General features: G+C 39.2%; 1 protein-coding gene across 8 annotated transcripts in view; it reads left to right on the plus strand.

Moving 5' to 3' along the window:
* The window catches only part of LOC121907061 (NACHT, LRR and PYD domains-containing protein 12-like), a 28,095-nt gene extending 9,194 nt beyond the window's left edge, over positions 1-18,901 (plus strand). For 2 of the 8 annotated variants that reach the window (XM_042426432.1, XM_042426440.1), the window contains 12 exons: positions 2,152-2,235; positions 2,362-2,447; positions 8,187-8,312; positions 8,451-8,504; positions 9,153-10,944; positions 11,053-11,226; positions 11,904-12,077; positions 13,657-13,830; positions 14,886-15,059; positions 15,658-15,831; positions 17,398-17,444; positions 17,671-18,901. In XM_042426432.1, the coding sequence (XP_042282366.1) occupies positions 2,186-2,235; positions 2,362-2,447; positions 8,187-8,312; positions 8,451-8,504; positions 9,153-10,944; positions 11,053-11,226; positions 11,904-12,077; positions 13,657-13,830; positions 14,886-15,059; positions 15,658-15,831; positions 17,398-17,444; positions 17,671-18,215 (3,570 nt within the window). In that variant the 5' untranslated portion in view covers positions 2,152-2,185 and the 3' untranslated portion in view covers positions 18,216-18,901. Of the gene's footprint in view, positions 1-201; positions 1,525-2,148; positions 2,236-2,361; positions 2,448-8,186; positions 8,313-8,450; positions 8,505-9,152; positions 10,945-11,052; positions 11,227-11,903; positions 12,078-13,656; positions 13,831-14,885; positions 15,060-15,657; positions 15,832-17,397; positions 17,445-17,670 lie in introns of those variants that run through there. The other 6 variants (XM_042426399.1, XM_042426405.1, XM_042426414.1 and 3 more) reach the window with 5 other exon arrangements.
* Positions 18,902-20,248: the final 1,347 nt, after the last annotated feature.

Raw genomic sequence — 20,248 nt, forward strand, 5'->3', positions numbered from 1 at the left:
ACACACACACACACACACACACACACACACACACACTGCGGTGGAGACAATGACAGGTGAGGATAACGTTTTATTCGAATTGACAACAATTACACTTGTTACTGTTAGTGCAATAAAACCTTCGATAGTAAAAAGCCGGGGTTAGGGTTTAGGGTTAGGTGTGGCAGAGGAGGTGAGTGGGGAGAAGGACTATGACTTGGATCCGTTGTCGGAGCCGGTGGTGGTTCTGGAGGACCGGGGTGATGTGGTCATAGGAGCTTATAGTGAACTGTGGTTTTCTCATCCTCCCATAGTTAGACTGTAGACACCAGCCAGCCTTTTATCTTTATTTTATCCACAAACAATGTATTTGTCCCATTTGGCACATATCACAGAGATACTACAGACTGCATTAATGCCATCTCAGTGCTTTTTATTTCCCTGTTGGAGTGAAACACACACATCAGACTTCATGATCCAGCTGATAAAGATTTATACTATCTATTAATATTTGACTTTTGTTCCAGATTCTTTGGTCCAAAGTTCAGAGCTGCTGTTCTGTTATCAGATTTCATTAAAGAAAACTTCAGGTTAAAGTTGAATACAGAGAGTTGAGACTGTGAACCAACAGACCTTAAAAACCTCCTGATGTCAGTTACATGTTCGTTCTTCTCGTGGTTGGTTTCCTGTTGAAGCTGCTGATTAATTTCACCTTCACTCATCAGCTTGATTCAGATTATTTTCTGCATCTAAAGGTAACCAACAGTTTTCATCATTTTTGTGTCTGCAGGTGTTAAAATGATCTGATAACAGTAGAGACGGTCGTCATAGTGATGAGTTATGTTGCTTTGTTGACTGCATTGGTGGAATGAACGAAACGCCAGAAGAAAGAAATCATAGTATTTATCAATATTCTTATCAGTTCTTTTTCATTACTAAAGAATTTGGGGATTTTTGAATTATTATTTAAAAAAAGAATAAATTCAGAACAGAATTAGAATAGATTTATATTTTAAATCTGACAAAATATTATTTCATACAGCAGCAACTGTAATGTTTCCATCAGCAAAGTCACCATATAAATTCAATAATATCTCATTTGACAGAAATAAAAAATGTCAGTAAAATAAATAATATTCCTGACATTAAAATACTGAGTGAAGTTTAGAAAGAATGAAGAACACAGACTTCAGTCAGTATCTTCATCATGTCCTCCTCCTCCTTTGCTTTCTTTTCCTTTGCTTTCTTTTCCTATTCGTCTCATTCTTCCCCCCTTTTCCTGCTGTAAATCATTCTTTCCTTCTTTCCCTCCTTTCCTACTCAGTCATCTCAACACAAAAGAGAATTAAATCACAGCTTTTTTGAAACATTTTTCTGAGGAAACCGTCTGAGTGAAAGATAAATGTACTGCATTACATCGTCTCACCAGCAAATGTCGCTCACATCACACGCATGATGTTTGAAGCAGCGAACACATCTTCAATCCAACCTGCTGCAAAACCTCAGAACAAGGGAACAATTGAAGGCCTCCTTACAACATCACAGGTGACACAACAGGCAGTGGTGGAATGTAACCAAGTAATTTACTCAAATACTGTACTTAAGTGTAATTTAGAGGTACTGCATACTTAACTTGTATCTAGTACCTCAATTTTTGTTCATTTTACTCCACGACATGTCTCTCAAATATTGTAATTATTTTGCAAAATACAATTTTACATCAGTTCTCTGGTCTTAAAAAATATAATATATTGTTCCAGATTAAACTTCCCCGACAGTATATAAAGTATTTAAAATTGTCTCCACCAGTTTACTATAACATTGAAAAGCTGATTACACACTAATGCATCTGTAAGAATAACCACATGGAGTATTTTTACATTGTAGTATTGCTGCTTTTACTCAATTAAGTGTTTTATATTTTCCCACTACTAACAACAAGGATCAAAATATGTCACTTTAGTTACTGTTCTACTTCTTCTCTACCTACTTTTGGTACTATTAGTATTTACATGTACTACATATTAACTTTAATCAGAAAAATGGAACGTAATTAAATAGAATCTGTGTACAGAATCAGTTTTGCTTTAAAAGTTTTATTCATCACTTTCACAGGAACTCAGGTTAATAACGTTAATGTAAATGTGAAAAACCATTACTTCCTGTCAGCAGATCAGAATCACTTCCTGTCATCTCATATCACTGAATGATCAAAAGCAGCGAGGAGGAAGAAGAAAGACCGAAACAGCCACGGAGGTCTTTAATCATTTAATCATTTTTGTTTTTTAAGCTCAACTCTCGTAGTAACTACAGCTGATGAAACTGCTTTTCGTCTACTTATTTCAGCCTGTTTTATTATCCTCTGTGTTTTTTCTTCTGAAGTCAGAGAAGTTTGGTGAAAGACTACAGAATGGGAAACTTTCTTTCAACTGACTTGGCTCCGCCGGCTCCAGATGTATCAGAGTGTGGTAAGTAGGACCATCCTGGCGAATATATACCAAACAGTGAGAATTTAATTGTGGGTATAATTCCTGTAGCCGTGACATGAACATGAAGAAAAGAAACTTTCAGGTAATGATCAGTTGATATGAACTTGTTTGGCTCGAGGGTGGAAAACATACCAACAGCTTCTGACTTGTTTTCAGTCTGTCTCCTGCACAAATCAAACCAGGCTTTATAAAACAATATGAAGCAATAAAGGGGGGCTGAACTCTCATAGTGAACCCTTTCTCCTCAGAATTTTGAGGTCTACTGTTGTATAGTTTTATTGCAAGTGTTGCCTTGAGGCTCCTTTTTTTGGTTTCAAATTATTTTCATTCACTTCCAATTAGATGTTTCACTCACGTTTGTGTAAACTGAATGCTATGAAGTTCTCCCAATTTAACTTGTTACAATATGGTTAATAAACAGCTGTGTTTGAACTAGACTCAGAACAGGATAAAAGAAAAAGCATGAGACTGGAGGCATCATTCCATTAGTTTTTTTTTTATTGTGCAAAAATCTGTACAAAATCAAAGGCTGAGTCTGTAGTTTCACATGAGAAAATTCAGACAGATCACATTTGGACTGAAGTGTCTTACAGAGGCCGTAGCAACTGTTTTCAGTAACTGCCTCATTAAAAGAAGGACAAAGGATGAGTCACCTTTGCAGCTATGTGCAACTACAATACATTGGTAACCAGCTAAATGATGGACAAACTTTTACTGAAACATGTTTAGAAAGATAGCTGTAAATGCTGAGTGTTTGTTGCAGAGGAGAGCTGAAGGAATGTCCTGAAGAGAGATGAGAGGATCTGCAGGATGATCACAGCATCACTACAGGACACATGTGAGGGAAAAGAGGGGTTTTAATTCAACAGCTCAGATCATACATCACTAAGCTGCTGGAGCATCTACACAGAAACACTCAGACATGCATAGCATCAATTCCTCCTGATTCATTCTGAGGCACTGCCGCCAGTTTTGCAGGATAAGGTACCTAGCAATGGCAGCCACTCAATAGATAGACCATTGGTTTTTGGCTGGTGAGTGAAGAAAATCTACCAGCCACTTGCATATTTTACTAGCATTTTGCTAATGGCTGGTGCTAATTTTGTGCCCTGATTGTCAGTAAGGATGTTCAGCATAACAACATGAGATCTGACAACTCATGCACATTCACAGAGCAAGATGTTTACAGCTAGAACACTGTCTAGAAAGAGAGAAGGGAGTGAATAAAGCTTAACACAAGTTTCAATGTGTCAGTGTCAAGTTAGCTAGCAAAATGATTAACTACATAAATGAGCAAAGCTCAGGAGAAACTCATCAACCAGATATTTCTCCTTTTTCTGTTTACGAGCAGCTAAGATGTCACTAAAATGAGAATAGCTGGCCCACCTTAAAGGTCAGTCCACCTTAAGTGAGCCATTGTCACTAACTTCGGGGCTAACTCCCTTCACTTTAATCAGCTGGTGGCAAGCAGTACACAGGAACTTGGTTTGGATCTTCAGGAGCTGTAGCATCTATTCACTGACAGATAGCCTAAACTGCAAACACGTCAGTTAAAGTTAACAGAGTTACATCGAGCTGAACAGGGTCTGTGCACGGTGATGAACGGATGTAATCGTTGTATGTGGGTGAGACGATGGGCGGGATAAACAGCCCCCCATGACTTTGTGATGCAATAGAGCACATTTGTTAAGTTGCAGTGACCGAGGTTGTAATCACAAAGTTGTGATTGTACTGGAAAATGAATAAATATGAGTAAATGTTGCTGTCATTGTATTTATGTAAATATCGATCTACACATTTGAATATTTTTTCTGTGACTTCACATTCAGAACCAGTGTGAGTATTTTATCCAAGTGAAAATTTAAACATATAAGTTCAGATTTTTGTTCTACAAGTTCTCACATCAAGTCTACAAGCTCTCGCATTTTGCACCTTATTTATCCTCATAGTGATTTTCAGTATTTGTAACAGTTTTAATAATTATGAAATATCAAACAGTCAGGATAAAAACAGGTGCAAGAACAACAAATATAAAGAATAAATAAACAGAGAAAGCAAAAATGTCAGAATTAAAATAAAGCATTAAAGTTTAAAGCTTCAGTTGCAGCTCTAGAGCAAAGGGCAAAGATGAACCAATCTTTGGAAAACAGGTGAAGGGCTGCATCCAACTGTATGTGTATATTTAATACTTAAACACATCCAAGACTTTTAACCACACAACTGTGTGATCTTTAAACTATGTATGCAAGAGGACAAACAGTTCTCAAGTGACCACTTACTAACTGTAAAGTATAAATCAAGTCATGTGCTACAGAATGACAAGATGGCAAGAAATCCTTCTCAAATAACTGTATTTTTGGCACTTTGTGAGCAGGAACTGTGACCATGGTTCTTGTAGATTATTTTCATTCTTCACAAATAATTACTTAACTGCTGCTGATGTGTTAGGATTTACACAGGTTTTCTTTTATGTTTAATAATATAATAATAATATTTTGGCTGGTATTTTTGTGTTCAATTTTGTTGTGTGGGAGCATGTTTATTTTGTAGAGACTCGTACAGCATTTTAAGATATTTCATATTTTCTTAGTCATTTCCTGATAATGTTGATTAGCCACACTGTTCGCCAAAATATTTTTTGACAAATAACTTAATTTTGCACTCAAAGTTCAAAAATTTAAGCTGTTGCTGAAACAAAACGATGACGTATGACGTATATAGTACAACACTGCAGTCATAAGTCATCCTCATAAAATTCCTTTGAGCGTCACATAGGCTACTGATACACTATCAGGCAACTGTTTCAAACTAAATACTTTCTGCAGATATTGCAGATATGCTGCAACAATGGATTAATGCTTAAAATATGATAATTTATTTCAATTAAATACTCTTCAACCAAAATTGGCATAGAAAATAACATTTAATGTGGTTAAAGCAGGAAAGTCAGTGAATCAGTCTGCATTGATCTATAAATGAATGTAGGTGATTCTTACAGTATCTGCTGTTCACAGCTGTTTATACTGTCTGAGAAGCTTCTTCAGTTCATGAAATCTCTGCAGCATCTGAAGGCAGCAGGACTGATATGTTGATAAATCTGCAGTCTCTGAGAAGTGCCGCGCCAGAGCGCAGTGTCATTACACACGGTCATTCACTGTGTTTACCTTCATTAAATCGCCTGACGATGCCAGGCTGCTACAGTATAACCACATACACCTCTACACACATCAGACTGGTCGGTTATAACTCAATATTCTGCTTTTTTATTAAGGAGACGTCGGATTATCAGGGCTCATCAGCCGCTTTTCCAACTTTCTTTTTAGCAAAAGTAGCGTCTCATGTTTTATCCTTGAAACACTGCAGTGCAAACGCTGTTGTGTGACATTAATTCAACTGTTTGAACGTGTATGGGGTGAGATACTGGTCTGATATAATAATATAAACAGCCTTGCTATTATAGTAACTAACTGATGGAAAAAAAATACTCCATCTGTCTGTCTGTACACTTAACTGTGATTGCACTGTGATGCACAACTGTTTCAGAACTATGAGGGCAGTGATGTGACTGGCTGAGAGAATATTTATTAATCACCACACCCGCTGATCAATATTCACCTTCACTCAGGCCTTTTGCACGTTGTGCTGCTGCACAGCAAGTCCACACAGTCCCTGCACCTAACAGTGCATCCACACTCATTCATTATCTATGGGAATTGACTAATTCACTGCACAAAGCATGTTGGGACACCTGGTGATACGGACCAAGCTGGCAGTGCGATGAGTGGGTGGGAAAAATTCAAATAGGGCTCACATCAAGACAGCCAATCAAGCTGCAGTACCGGCAACTGTCTGAACAGCTGTGTGCACTATTACAGGATGGACGCAAGGTTATACAAATTGGTCAATTACAGTGGGGCTACACTGTAAGGCCTGTTGAGGGTCACTTTTAGGTAACCTTAAACTGAGGTGGCTATAATATCACTACCATTCCAACACAGCGCCAATGTGCTGGAATGTCAATGGTTGCCATGGTTATGGATTATCATGGCAACCACACCCTCATATTAACCACACCCCCATTCTCTGTTTGAGAGAGAGCGTTAACTGTAGGAAGTAAGACTGGCTAGAGTGGGGCTTCAAGGGCAGTCAATGTGTATTCTGGATTTTCATTATTCTTGTTATGCTCTCCTGTATTCCTGTTGTCCCCTTTCCAAACAATTAGTTTACTTTTGTTATGCTGTTCTGTCTTTTTTTCTTTGCTGTTTATATGATGTGTGCTCATGTTAAACTAAGGCGCTAATCCTAATGCTGCAGGGTGCTCTGTTAAATGTTTTCAAACCTATAGTTGGTTAAGCCAACCATACCTGAAAAGGACTCCTTTTGCAGCTTGAAGGCCTCCTTGACTGCTGGTGTCCACCAGCGAGTTCTTTGGTTGCCACTGTGGCAGGCATAGATGACCTTCCAGACGCAAATATGAGGTTCAGGATGTGGAGGTTGAAGTGCTTGTGGACATGGGCTCCAACCAGCTGTTCCTAGACCATCCTCATTACTTGTTTGGGTTTACCAGGTCTGTCTGGCAGCCTCCCCAGCCACCTGATCCAACTCCTCACCAGGTGGTGATCAAAGATGAAACAACTACATTTGATTTTCAAATAAAAAAGTCAATCTTCGACCTTTGGTCTAAGGTGTTCTTATACCAGATGCATGTGTGAACCACCTTATGCCCAGCTATGGTATCACAAGTATCTCAACAACTGGCCAGCACCTTTCAACCCAGCAGAAAAGGAGCAAGTTCAGCACTTATTTTAGCACGTTTGGTTCCAAAGTCAGTGCTAAGCATAGAGGTCTGATCAACTCTATCTAGTTGGTACCTCTCCACTTCCTGCACCAATCTCAGTTCCTTTCCCAGAGCTGATGTTACACATCCTTAGAGCCAGTTTTCATAGCCTGGGGTCAGCAAGACAAGGTGCTTGCCTTCGTCTGCCTCCCAAGTGGCAATACACTGAACCTTAAGTCTAGTCTTGATATTGGTGGGCCCACAAGTTGCCCACAAGTTGCCGCATGTCATCCCTTCAGGCCAAGGCTGACTGGGCTCCATCGGTGTAGTTCAGCTGGGGGCTCCCCAGCAAGCTCCCAGGCCTGGCTCCAGGAGAGGGCCTCAGTCTCCATATTCTGGGCCTTGGGTGACCCTACTAGGAGCTGTCCCCTCGACAACACAACTACTAGGGTCATGGGGATAGGTAAACCCCTCCACCATGTTTAGGTGGAATATCAAAATTACATATTTAAACAAAGCTTAGGAGGCAGCTTACACAAACAAAAGCTGCTAAAAAAGATGTGATAGAAACATCTTTAAAATGACTTCATTCTTATAGAGATTGGAAGCAAAGATGCAGAGACAGGAAGTTTTTCTACAGAGTTCACAGTTTGTTTTTTAACTAGCAATCATTTCATATACTAATATTTTTTACCTGTTTAGTTCTGTAGGTCAAGAACAGTCCACCAAATGTTGTCTGGTCAGTTTAAATTTAAATGTGTCAGTCCCATGCATGTATCACAATTTTATCAAGCTTTATTTGTTCTTGATATTTCAGGTCTTCCCTAAATGAGCTCTAACAAAACATAATCTTTGAACCCCTACCACACTGTTAAGGTGTTGATGAAAGGAAATTGAGTTCTAGTTCCTGGCTCTTCATTATTTTGTCTTTTCACATTCAGCTACAACTCAGAGAGACGCAAGAAACATGACAATCATTGCCCAGAATGGAGGTGTCATCAGCCAACCTCAGTTGAGAAATGTTCATGTTGAAGGGGATATCAATATGAATGTCAACAACACATATGGTAAATGTTTCTCCTGAATTTACAAGTCAAATAAATTCTTACATTTATGTTTAATTATGCAATTGCCTAAAATATGACCATAGCAATGCCTTTAATTTTTCTGCATTTCTCAAGAGATGTTGCATGTTTCTGTTTCAGTCCAAGCTCCTGTCAGGACAGACGAGACTAATGTCGTTTCTCCCGAAACCAAAGGTACTGTGCTGTTTAGAGACATTAAAAATATAACCTATTATGAAGTTGTAATGGAGATGACACAACTGAAGCTAAAAATGTGACATACCCATCCTGCGAAGTTTGGCAGCCATGAAAAACAGGAAGACGAAGTAATGAAGCAGCAGATAGGGAAGTTAGCTGTTAGCCAACTGCTAATATGACCTGTTTCGGTTTCTCCAATTCCATTACATATTAAAAAAGCAACGATTCAAATACTACAACTATCAATGTGAATCTATATCAGTGCTTCCAAAGGGGAACCCAGCTTGACACGTCAAGGGCTCTGTCATGTCAGGACTGCATGTTTCTTTTCATGCATATTTCTAATTTTCAGTTCTACCAATGAAAAATGCAAATAAAGAGTTTAAGGCATAAAAGACACAAGGCTGTTCTGCTATATTGACGAGATAGGCTTCTGCATATTTTGGATATGTACGGATTATTTGATTATCATTTGTTTAACCATAAGGCATCATTAAGTCCTGTTGGGTCCTGTGTGCTGTCAAAACCACAGCACATTCAAGTCTGGATCCAGTGTGCTTTTTGATGTTTTGAGTTTGTCTGAAAAATAGCAAACATACAAACATACATATTCTCATCATCATTTATATTTTTATTACTTTTCAGAAAATATCCAAAGGTGCCAAGATGAACTAAAATCTTACCTTGAAAGTAAAACAAAGGATCTGTTTCAAGGAACAAAGGAAGATGGAACATCAACTCCTTTAAACAAGCTCTATACAGAGCTGTACATCACAGAGGGAGGCAGTGGGGAGGTTAATAGTGAACATGAAGTGGTTGAATTAGAATGTAGAAGGTGTACGAGTGAGGAGAAGAAAATTCAACTCAATGACATTTTGAAAGCTTTGCCAAATGAAGAGAACCCTCCTCAGAGAGTTCTGATGAAGGGAATTGCTGGCATTGGAAAATCTGTTGCTGTGCAGAAATTCACTCAGGACTGGGCTGTTGGAAAAGCCAACCAAGGCTTTCAGCTAGTATTTCCATTCACATTCCGAGACTTGAATTTAATAAAAGACAAAGATTATACTCTCATGGATTTAATCCTTCACTGTTTTGCAGAAGTGAAAGATTTAGAACCTTCAGACTACAACAGTTCTAGTGTTTTGTTCATCTTTGATGGCCTGGATGAAAGCAAATTCCCTCTGAACTTTGAGAAAAATGAGATGTGCCGCAGCGTTACAAAAACTACAACAGTAGACGTCTTACTGACCAACTTAATTGCAGGAAAATTGCTTCACAAAGCCTCGATCTGGATCACAAGTAGACCGGCCGCAGCCAGTAAGATTCCTCCTGAGTGCATCGACAGGGTGACTGAGGTACGAGGCTTTAATGATGAGCAGAAGGAGGAGTACTTTCTAAAGAAAATCAGTGACCAGGATGTGGCTCAAAATATCTGCAATCACCTTAAGTCAAAGCCATTGAGAACTCTGTACATCATGTGCCACATCCCAATGTTCTGTTGGATTACAGCCACAGCTTTCCAGAGTCTCCTCACAGGAACTCATGAAAGTGAGTTACCCAAGACTGTGACTGAAATGTACACACACTTCCTGATCATCCAAACAACGCGGAAAAACGAGAAGGATTATCAGGAGGTTGAAACAGACAAAGAAAGAAAGAAAGAAAGGGATAAAGATGTGATCATGAAGTTTGGAAAGCTGGCATTTGAACAGCTACAGAAGGGCAACATAATCTTCTATGAAAAAGATCTGAAGGAGTGCCAAATTGATCTGAAAGAAGCTGCAGTTTACTCAGGAGTTTGTACACAGATCATAAGGAGAGAATCAGGTCTTCACCGACAGGAGGTTTACTCTTTTGTACATTTAAGCATGCAGGAGTTTCTTGCAGCTCTGTATGTATTAGAGACCTTCATAGAGAGTGGACAAAATCTGCTTCCCAGCCAGTCAAAGGTTAAAGTGAGATCAGGGAAAGGAGAAAGCCTCATCGTCCACCTCTACAAGAACGCGGTGGATATGGCCTTAGCCAGTGATCACGGACAATGGGACTTGTTTCTGCGCTTCCTGCTTGGTCTGTCACAGGACAAGAATCAGAGCCTTCTTCAGAAAGTGTTCGGATTTAATGCAAGAAGTCCATTGAACAATCAGGAGACAATCACCTACATTCACAGGAAGATCAAGAATCTGTCCTATACCGACAAGAGTATCAATCTTTTCCAGTGTTTAAATGAACTTGGTGACCAGTCTCTAGTAGAGCAAGTCCAAAAGTACCAGAGCTCAGGAGATGTTAGTAAAATTTCACCTGCACATTGGTCAGCTTTGGCCTTCATACTGCTTGTTTCTGATGAAGATCTGGATACCTTTGAGCTTAAGAAATACTACAGATCAGATGAAGCTTTGGAGAGGCTGCTGCCAGTGCTCAAAGCATCAAAGACAGCTTTGTAAGTATTTGGACTCAAGATGAAGCCCTCAGGTTGTAATTAAGTATAGAGGGACAGAGGAGAGTATTTCCAGAATGTTAACATTTACTGCTTTGTTTTTCACTTCAGGTTAGGTGACTGTAATCTCACTGATAGATGCTGTCAGTATATTTCATCAGTTCTCGGCTTTAAGTCTTCTGGACTGGAGGAGTTAGTCCTGAGCAGAAATCAGCTGCAGGGCTCTGGAATAAAGCGTCTCTCTGAGGGCCTCAAAAGTCCCAACTGCAAACTCCAGAGATTGAGGTAAAAAGACATATGTATTTGTAAAAACATTTTTAAAAAGTGGATGTCAATAAGCCGTGTTAAATAACAAGTTGTTCTGTTTTTAGAGTGTCACCAAGTATTTGGTCCCCAAGATCAGGAAGAAGTAAACAAAGATAGCAATAAAAGTGATAGTAATAATAATTCAGTTCCTGTTCCTTATTATAGAATATATAGAATTTACCCTCCTGTCCTTTTAAGAGAAATTGTATTTCCTCTAATTTATAGTGCATCATTACTTCTCTCAGTAATAGTGATCAATACATGGGAATACTTTGTTGAAGCTTTAACAAGACCGCTACTTTGATTTTGATTAAAATGTCAAAACCTGCTTTAAAGCAGATCCAGTTGTCTCTAACTGCTGCCAAAGGTTCCTTTTTATTAAATATTAACTTAAAGGTGAAGAGTGTTCATTCTTACACTCTGTTGTTTTGTGTTTTATATGTGTACTTAATTGAGGTCATTTTGTAGAGATTTTATTAGTGTCAATTTGTCACACAAGAAAAAGTGATGTACAATTATCTTTTTTATTTTAGAAGCATTTTTCAAGTAATTCTATTGCATCTATTTTCAGAACAATACTATGAAAGTAGTGCCCACTTATACCTATTTAATATATAGACTATTGTTTTCACACATGTACTGTTCTTTTTTTGAAGACTGGGTGGCTGCAATCTGTCAGAGAGAAGCTGTGAAGCTGTGTCTTCAGTTCTCAGCTCCAAGTCCTCCAGTCTGAGAGAGCTAGACTTGAGTAACAACAACCTGCAGGATTCAGGGGTGAAGCTGCTCTCTGCTGGACTAGAGAGTCTTCACTGTACACTGGAGACTCTCAGGTACGAAGACAACTATTTGTTTGGTACATGGCCATTTAAATGCTGCTTTATGGACTGATGAATGTCAGTGAAAATATTAAAAAATCTGTAGGATTTTACAGCTTGGATTATTCTTAAAATTTTAAAATTGCCAGTAAAATTTCAAGTTGCATCTGAGAGGACTAATAACACAGACAAATGGTCTTTACTGAGACTGCGCTCCTGTTGGTAAAGGAAACACTGTGATCGGCTTGAGCTGCCGGCCATTCCTCAGCTCTATTGCTGCTAGATCTGTCAGCTGCCTTTGACATGGTCAATCATCAAATACTCCTCTCCAAACTCAATGAGCTTGGCATCTCAGGATCTGTCCTCTGCTGATTCATGTCCTACCTCTCAGGGAGATAGTTTAGAGTATCTTTGAGGAGGAGAGTGCCTAAACTGCACCGCTTACGGGTCAGTGCTTGGTCCCCTTCTCTTCTTAATATACACCACCTCACTTGGTGCAATTATCTGCTCCCATGGTTTCTCATAGCATTGCTATGCCAATGATACCCAGCTATTACTATTGTTCCTGCTGGAAGACCTCACAGTCTCAGAACTGATCTCGTCATGCTTTGCTGATATCTTGGCACAGATGAAGGAAAACCACCTTCAGCTTAACCTCTCTAGGACTGAGCTCCTTGTCATCCCAGCCAGTCCCTCTATACAACAACAAATCAAGATCAGCTGGAATCAACCCAACTCATGCCCACAAAGTCTGCCTGAAACATGGGTGTAATGATTGATGACCAACTAACCTTTATGGTTCATGTGGCCTTGATTTTTGTACAGGCCAAATCAACACAATTTGTCTTTTTCAAAATCAGGAAGATTAGATCCTACCTGTCCGAGCATGCAGCTGGTACAGGCTCTTGTAATATCACACATTGACTACTGCAACTCCTTACTGGCAGGTCTCCCCGCATGCATGTTCAAACCTCTGCGGATGATCCAGCATGCAGTGGCACAGCTGGTCTTCAACCAGCCCAAAACAGCATGTCACCCTGCTGTTTATATCCCTTCACTGGCTACCAGTTGCTGCCTGCATCAAATTCAAAACCTTGACTCTGTCTTACAAAACAGCAACTAAAACAGCACCCGCCTACCTGAACTCCCTCATCCACATCTATGCTTCCTGGCACTACCACCACAACAGGGCCCTAAGTTGCTAGCCAGACTCTTCTCTTGTGTAGTTCCCCAGTGGTGGAACGAGTAACCAAACTCCATTCGATCTGCAGAGTCCCTCTCAATCTTTTAGAAAAAACTAAAGACCCAGCTCTTTTGTGAACATCTCTGCACCAGATGGACTTAAAAAATGAAAAATAATTATCTGCTTGTATGCACTCTATGCATTGCCTCTGTGCACTGCCTATTAGCACCTACATCCTATCGGACCTGAACTTAACTTTATGGCACTTACTCACCTTGTTCTCTCCTGGCTAGATCCTTGCTTGTGTTGTATTATGTGTTGTTGACCAGTCAGAGCATGAAAATACTGCCCTCTTTTTCTATTTATTGAATCAGGAATCTATCTTGAGTCAATAATTGTTTGTATCTCCAGGCTGTCAGGCTGTCTGGTCACAGAGGAAGGCTGTGCTTCTCTGGCCTCAGCTCTGACATCCAATCCCTCCCATCTGAGAGAGCTTGACCTGAGCTACAATCATCCAGGAGACTCAGGAGTGAAGCTACTCTGTGCTGGACGGGATGATCCATGCTGGAGACTGGACACACTCAGGTATGATCAGACAACAAGAGCTCATGCACTGTTTCTTTGTCACACTGGCAAGCTGAGGACAGCTTGTTCACAGTCTGTATCAGTGGCACTGCTGAAAACAGTGAAGACAGTAACTGAGGTGCTGAGAGTCCCGGTCCCCACTGACCTAATAACTAATATCACACCAGGATCTGTGTTTATCATAAGTAATTCTCTGGCTCTGTATGATGAAGCCAGATAAACTGGTAAGCATGTGCTGCAGCTAATTCAGTATTATCAAGTATAATTCTAACCTGTCACAACTGTTGCATATGAATGGGTCTAACACATGTCAAACATGCACCGAGTAGACCGGCATCATACATGAGGTTGCTGTCTGAAAGGAGTATGAGGTGACATTAGGAGTTCCCCAAGGTTCAGTCTGCAGATCACTTTTATTCAATTTTGCATGCTCCAGTCAGTCAACTGCACAGATTCAAAAATAATTCAAATAGAAATATGGAAGAGGTAAAGGAGTGTATAGTAGGAAGGTTCTGTCTAGTCACAATGATACATCAGTAAAAACATGGGACAGGATTCAGATTCCATATTTTACTGAAGGTAATCAGAATTACAGGTCAAGGTAGGCAATATTGTAGCCCAGCTCTGACCAGTGTATTCACAGTCTACCTCACTAAAGGAGTGTCTTTCGTTGACTTCGTTCTTCAAAATAATTCTACAAACCAAACCAACTCCTGCTTTAAAACAGAACCAGTTGTCTCTAACTGCTGCCAAACGTGCTTTTGATTAAATATTGATTAGAAGTTGCAGAGTAAATTGTTATGTACTCAGTTGTGTTTTGTTTTAGATGTGTACTTAATTGAGGTCATTTTGTTATGATGTAATCAGTGTCAATTTGTCAACCTATCAAGAGTAACCTACGATTGTTACATATGTAATTTAGAAGCATTCCCAGTAGTCATTCTGTCACTATTTTTTTAGGCAATGCTAGTAAAGTAATGCCTACTAAAATGTAATGATGATTCACATGAAATAGACTAATGTTTTCACACATTTACTGTACACCTTTTTTTAAGACTGACCAGCTGTAATCTGTCAGAGAGAAGCTGTGACGCTCTGTCCTCAGTTCTCAGCTCCAAGTCCTCTAGTCTGAGAGAGCTGGATGTGAGTAATAACAACCTGCAAGATTCAGGAGTGAAGCTGCTCTCTGCTGGACTGAGGAGTCCACACTGTACCCTGGAGACTCTCGGGTAAGGAGACAATTATTTCTTCAGTAGATGACCATTTCAATGCTGCATTACAGACAGATCAATGTCAGTGAAGATGTTAAAAATCTATAGTGTTACTGCTTACTGATTTAACTTGTTAGTGCCAGTTTCTAATGAATGTAGGTACTTGTGGTTGTTGTGGTGTTGTTGTTTTGATTGGCAACATTGTGCAGCAACAGGAGTCTTCAACTGTGTGAGGTCCAAGATGTTATGTGTTGAGTAGTTAGGTTGGAAATCTGCCGGATAAGAGTTTATATTTCTGCTTATGCCTCCAAACTCCTCCTGTCCCAGATGCTGCGCATGCATCATATGAAGGCTCCTGTTTTATTTTTTTCTGTTCAAGAACTGGTTGTTGAGTCCTTCAATATGAGATATGATTTTTATGTTTCACAGGCAAATGTAGCACAAAACAGATCGTTAAGTCAACTGTCGACAGTTACATTTTCTGCTGGTATCTGACAGTATTCATAAATAGTTTAAAAACCAATAACTTTCATAAAACACTTGTTGGAAAATTACTGTTGTGGATACACAAAATCAACCTGTGCTTAATTGATGGAAAACTAACTTGTGCCTCCAGACTGTCAGGCTGTCTGGTCACAGAGGAAGGCTGTGCTTCTTTGGCCTCAGCTCTGAGATCCAACCCCTCCCATCTGAGAGAGCTTGACCTGAGCTGCAATCATCCAGGAAACTCAGGAGTGAAGCTGCTGTCTGCTGGACTGGAGGATCCACACTGGAGACTGGACACTCTCAAGTATGAACATACAAGAGCTCACTCTCTGTCACACTGATAAGCTGAAGACTGTTGGTTCACAGTCTGTACCAGCAGTACTGCTGATAACAGTAAAGACAGTAACAGATGTGCTGAGAGTCCCTGTCCCCATTCAGAATGACCTCCTACAGTTGCAGTCAGAAGTTTACATACACTTAAAATGGACATTTATGTAATAGCAGTATGGATTATGATTATTTCTGCAGCTTTTTTGAGTGGTTGGCAAACACACCTCCATTATCACAAAAGATTTCACAAATTTGGTTTGGTTTATTCACGTCTGCAGTTCGATTCCAGTTGCAGACCTGTGTTGCCTGTCAGCCCTCTCGCTGCCCCATTTCTCTCTCTCTCTCTGTACCTTTACTGTTGAATAAATATAAAAATGCCAAAAAAAATCTTTCAAAAAGAAACTGAAGGAGAGAAGTCAACTACGACTCCCAAGGTACATTTCAGCAAGATACATCCAATCACAGAACTTTAAATTCTGTCACCAATGCTGCTAACACCCACCTGCACCAATGCAATTTTGATTTAGAGGGAGCCATTCTACTAAAACTGAATTTTGCTATTCCCTTATGGTCAATATTATTTAGATAAAAGAGGGTCAGTGGGAGTGATGATGTGCGCAAGGCCTTTGACACCGTTAACCGTTCAATACTTCTTACTAAGTTCAGCAATTATAATAATTCTAACAATGTATTAATTTGGATAAAATCATTTTCATCACACCACACCCAGCTTGTTTGAATAAATAACATATTGTCTGTACTATGGGTGTACCTTGAGGCTCCGTACTAGGGCCACTGCAATTTAGTTTGTATAACGATAATCTCCTGTCTGTGTGTGATCATGAAGAAATCCTCATATATGCAAATGACACAATCATATACATGTTGAAGAAGTGGCGCTAAGTCTTGAACAACTGAAAAATTTGCAAAGTGACTCTTGTTTGACTTTTGAAATGTTCATGGCTTACATTTAATATCGGGGAAACTGTAACACTATTTCATTTATAAGCACAAACAAAAGACTTTCCCATTCCTAATGTAAATCATAGACTTGGCTTTTATCTTATATCCTACTGTTGGGTTCAAAAGGGATATCAAGATGAGCCATACCCTGAAGTATAGCATTGCTATCATTGGACATATGAGAAACTCACTCACTATTTAGGCATCCAGTGTGTACCTGAATGCAATGATTGTTCCTTATTCATCTATATGAGAGGTTGTGTGGTTGGCTACTGCAACATCATGTGCAGTTAGAGATTTATTATGAAAATACAATCATTATCAAAAGAGGATTCAGTTAAATCTCCATTTGTCAGTGTTGTCATGAGGAAAACCATTGGGATTTGTTGTTTGTTGAAGTGCCTAGAACAACCTACATTTATGTTTACCTGACAGGGACATCTTGTAGCTGTGCAAATAATGCTAAAATTAGACTAACTCAGAATTAAATTAAATCCATTCAGTGTCTGCCCAGGTCTATTGAGATCATTGATGAGGAAGCTTCTGAAGGTTATTCTGTCTTTGTTTCTTTCTCCAGGGTGGAAAATGGTGGAGAGCAGAGGCTGAAACCTGGTGTGAGGAAGTGTAAGTCTGTCTTCACTTTGATTAATGAAAACAAGGCAGCACAAGTTAAAGTAGTTTAAATCAAAAACTTGTTCATCTGCATTCAATCCTCATTTTGAAAGAAGATCTAATAAGATGAGTCATTATGAAGTTTCTGCATCATTATCTATGTATATCTCATATATACATTTGTATATTATTTATTTTGTTTATTATTTATATCCCATTGTCTCATTCTCTCCATCAGATGTCTGTGAACTCACATTGGACACAAACACAGCACACAAATACCTGAAACTGTCTGACAATGACAGGAAGGTGACAACAGTGACAGAGAAGCAGCCATATCCTCATCATAAAGCAAGGTTTGATTGGTGGCATCAGCTGCTGTGTAGAGATGGTCTGACTGGTCGCTGTTACTGGGAGGTCAAATGGAGAGGACAGATTTATGTATCAGTGAGTTACAAAGGAATCAAAAGGAATGGGCGCAGTGTTGGCAGCAGGTTTGGAGGGAATGATCAGTCCTGGACTCTGAGGTGCTCTGATGGTGAAGGTTACTCTGTCTGGCACAATAACAGAAAAACAGACCTCTCCTCCTCCTCCTCCTCCTCCTCCTCTGTCTCTAACAGAGTAGCAGTGTATGTGGACTGTTCTGCTGGCACTCTGTCCTTCTACAGAGTCTCCTCTGACTCACTGATCCACCTCCACACTTTCAACACCACATTCACTGAACCTCTGTATCCAGGGTTCTGGGTTGGATTTGGCTCTTCAGTGTCTCTGTGCTCACTGTAGGAGGGAGTGTGGCTTTTTGGGGCACCTTGGTGGCATTCTGGTTAAGATGCATACCTCATAATATAAAAAAAACTTTTTAAGTAGCTTTAGTTTCCTTATTTTAATCAATTTCTTTGATTGGATCTATCACATAAACTCTCATATTCTAAGTTGGTTCAGCCATTGTTCAGTCTCTTGCTCTCTCACTTTTGATTGTTAATAATCCATCTTGATTAAACAAGCCAACATAAATGTGATTATTACAGCTGTATGTGTTCCCTGTGGTTTTTTTTGTCTCATGTTCCAGGTTCCTGTTACAGTGAAAGGCTTTTTGATTGTGGACTGCTTGTCTTGCCTCTCAGCCTGGGATTTTATGTTATTTAGTTTTTCTGTTGCATTTTGATCGCTGTAGCATTTATTTAGTGTTCTGGTTGTTTTGTATGTTTTTCATTAATAAATCCCATGATTTGAGTGTTTTAAAAGGTGTTTGTTTGTTAAAAGAGTTTTAAATTGAGTAAATGGTGGATTGTTGTTTGCCCCATACAGTCGACTAAGGGTGGGGCGTAAGAAATGGGGGCTCAATGATACTTGCTTATTTCATCATGTGTTATTATGGTTATCCCTGTCATTCTCCCATGTAGTCCCATACAGACACACATACATACATTCTTCTCTCTCTCTTCATTATGTATAAATATTGTGAATAAATTACCATATAACTGAGAGAAGTTGTCACAACTCGTTTGTGTGTGTAAATCGTTTGTGTTATGTTCACTATACATGCTACATGGGTAAAGCAGGTGCCAGGTTTTCACAAGGAAGAAGAATGTGTGGTTTTAAAAAAGATGATGTCTCTGGCTCTCGAGTTTTATCATTTTTTCTTTTTACTGTCCATCATGAGTCTGACAGTATTAAAGGAGTGCAATGCTAAATCTATGGAGCACTAACAAAGGCAGTATACAAAAAGTGTTTAAAAATTAATCAGAGAGCCATCAAACACTCGCTGAATTCAAAGTGGGACAGCCCTGAGCGTTCATTGACTTGTTGCTTTTGTATTTCCAATCCCTTTGGGCATGTAACATTAAACACATTTTTCTTTACTTCTTTAGGATTAAAGGCAGTTGGAAAGACAATGGTAAAAAGCTCAGAAAACTTGCTAGCAGACATAGAATTAAAAACACACTGGCAGATGGGTGTACTGTGATTAAAAGTTAATTGGGTTAAAACCAAATTGAATAAAACTGCTTTGTGATCAGACACACAGATATCCTTAATCTCAAAATTGTCAGGGCTGAGATTGCTGTACAGAGCTAGATCAAGAGTGTGGGTTCTTGTTGCCTGAATGAGGTTAAAAGATTCTAAAGTGTCCATAAAATCAGTTACAAACGTCTAAGAAGGGCAGCAGCTATGGATGTTAAAATGACCTAAAATGAGAATTTTGTCACACTTTGACATGAAATGGGATAGTAAATCAGCACACTCCTGGATAAAAATGTTGTTTGGCTTAAAACCAAGGTGTTCAAAAGAAGAAAGATTACTGAGTAAAATGGGAGTGCATTTAAATTCATTTCTGTAAATAACACCTTCCCAAAACATAGGCCTACTATACAGTATTCAGTTGTACAGTAACAAAATGAAGTTACATTGCTGGGAATCATGGGACATTCTGTCACTCCTGTTTGTTTGGCCACAAATTCAACCTCACATCTAATGCTCTCTCTTGCAATGCAACGGTGGAAGAATTGTTTTGTATGACACAACCATCCTCTGCATGCTTCTGCTGTTATGTCATCACAAGCAGCATCCATTGCAGCAAGCAAAGACATTTGATTTTGTGGTCAATGATCTGAGCAGGCTCCTCCATGTTCACAAATTGTGGTAATCCTGTCTCTATAAATGTGTTTTGACAACGGATTTATACATTTAGCACACTTAACTCTCCATATTAACGCAATTTATGAAACATGGGCTCAGCAGATTTTGACAGTTATATGGACTATTCTGCATGTAATGATTTACACAGTGAAAGAATTCTAACATATTTAAAGTAAAAC

Source organism: Thunnus maccoyii, chromosome 2, assembly GCF_910596095.1.
Source record: "Thunnus maccoyii chromosome 2, fThuMac1.1, whole genome shotgun sequence".
In the NCBI taxonomy this organism is placed as follows: Eukaryota; Metazoa; Chordata; class Actinopteri; order Scombriformes; family Scombridae; genus Thunnus; species Thunnus maccoyii.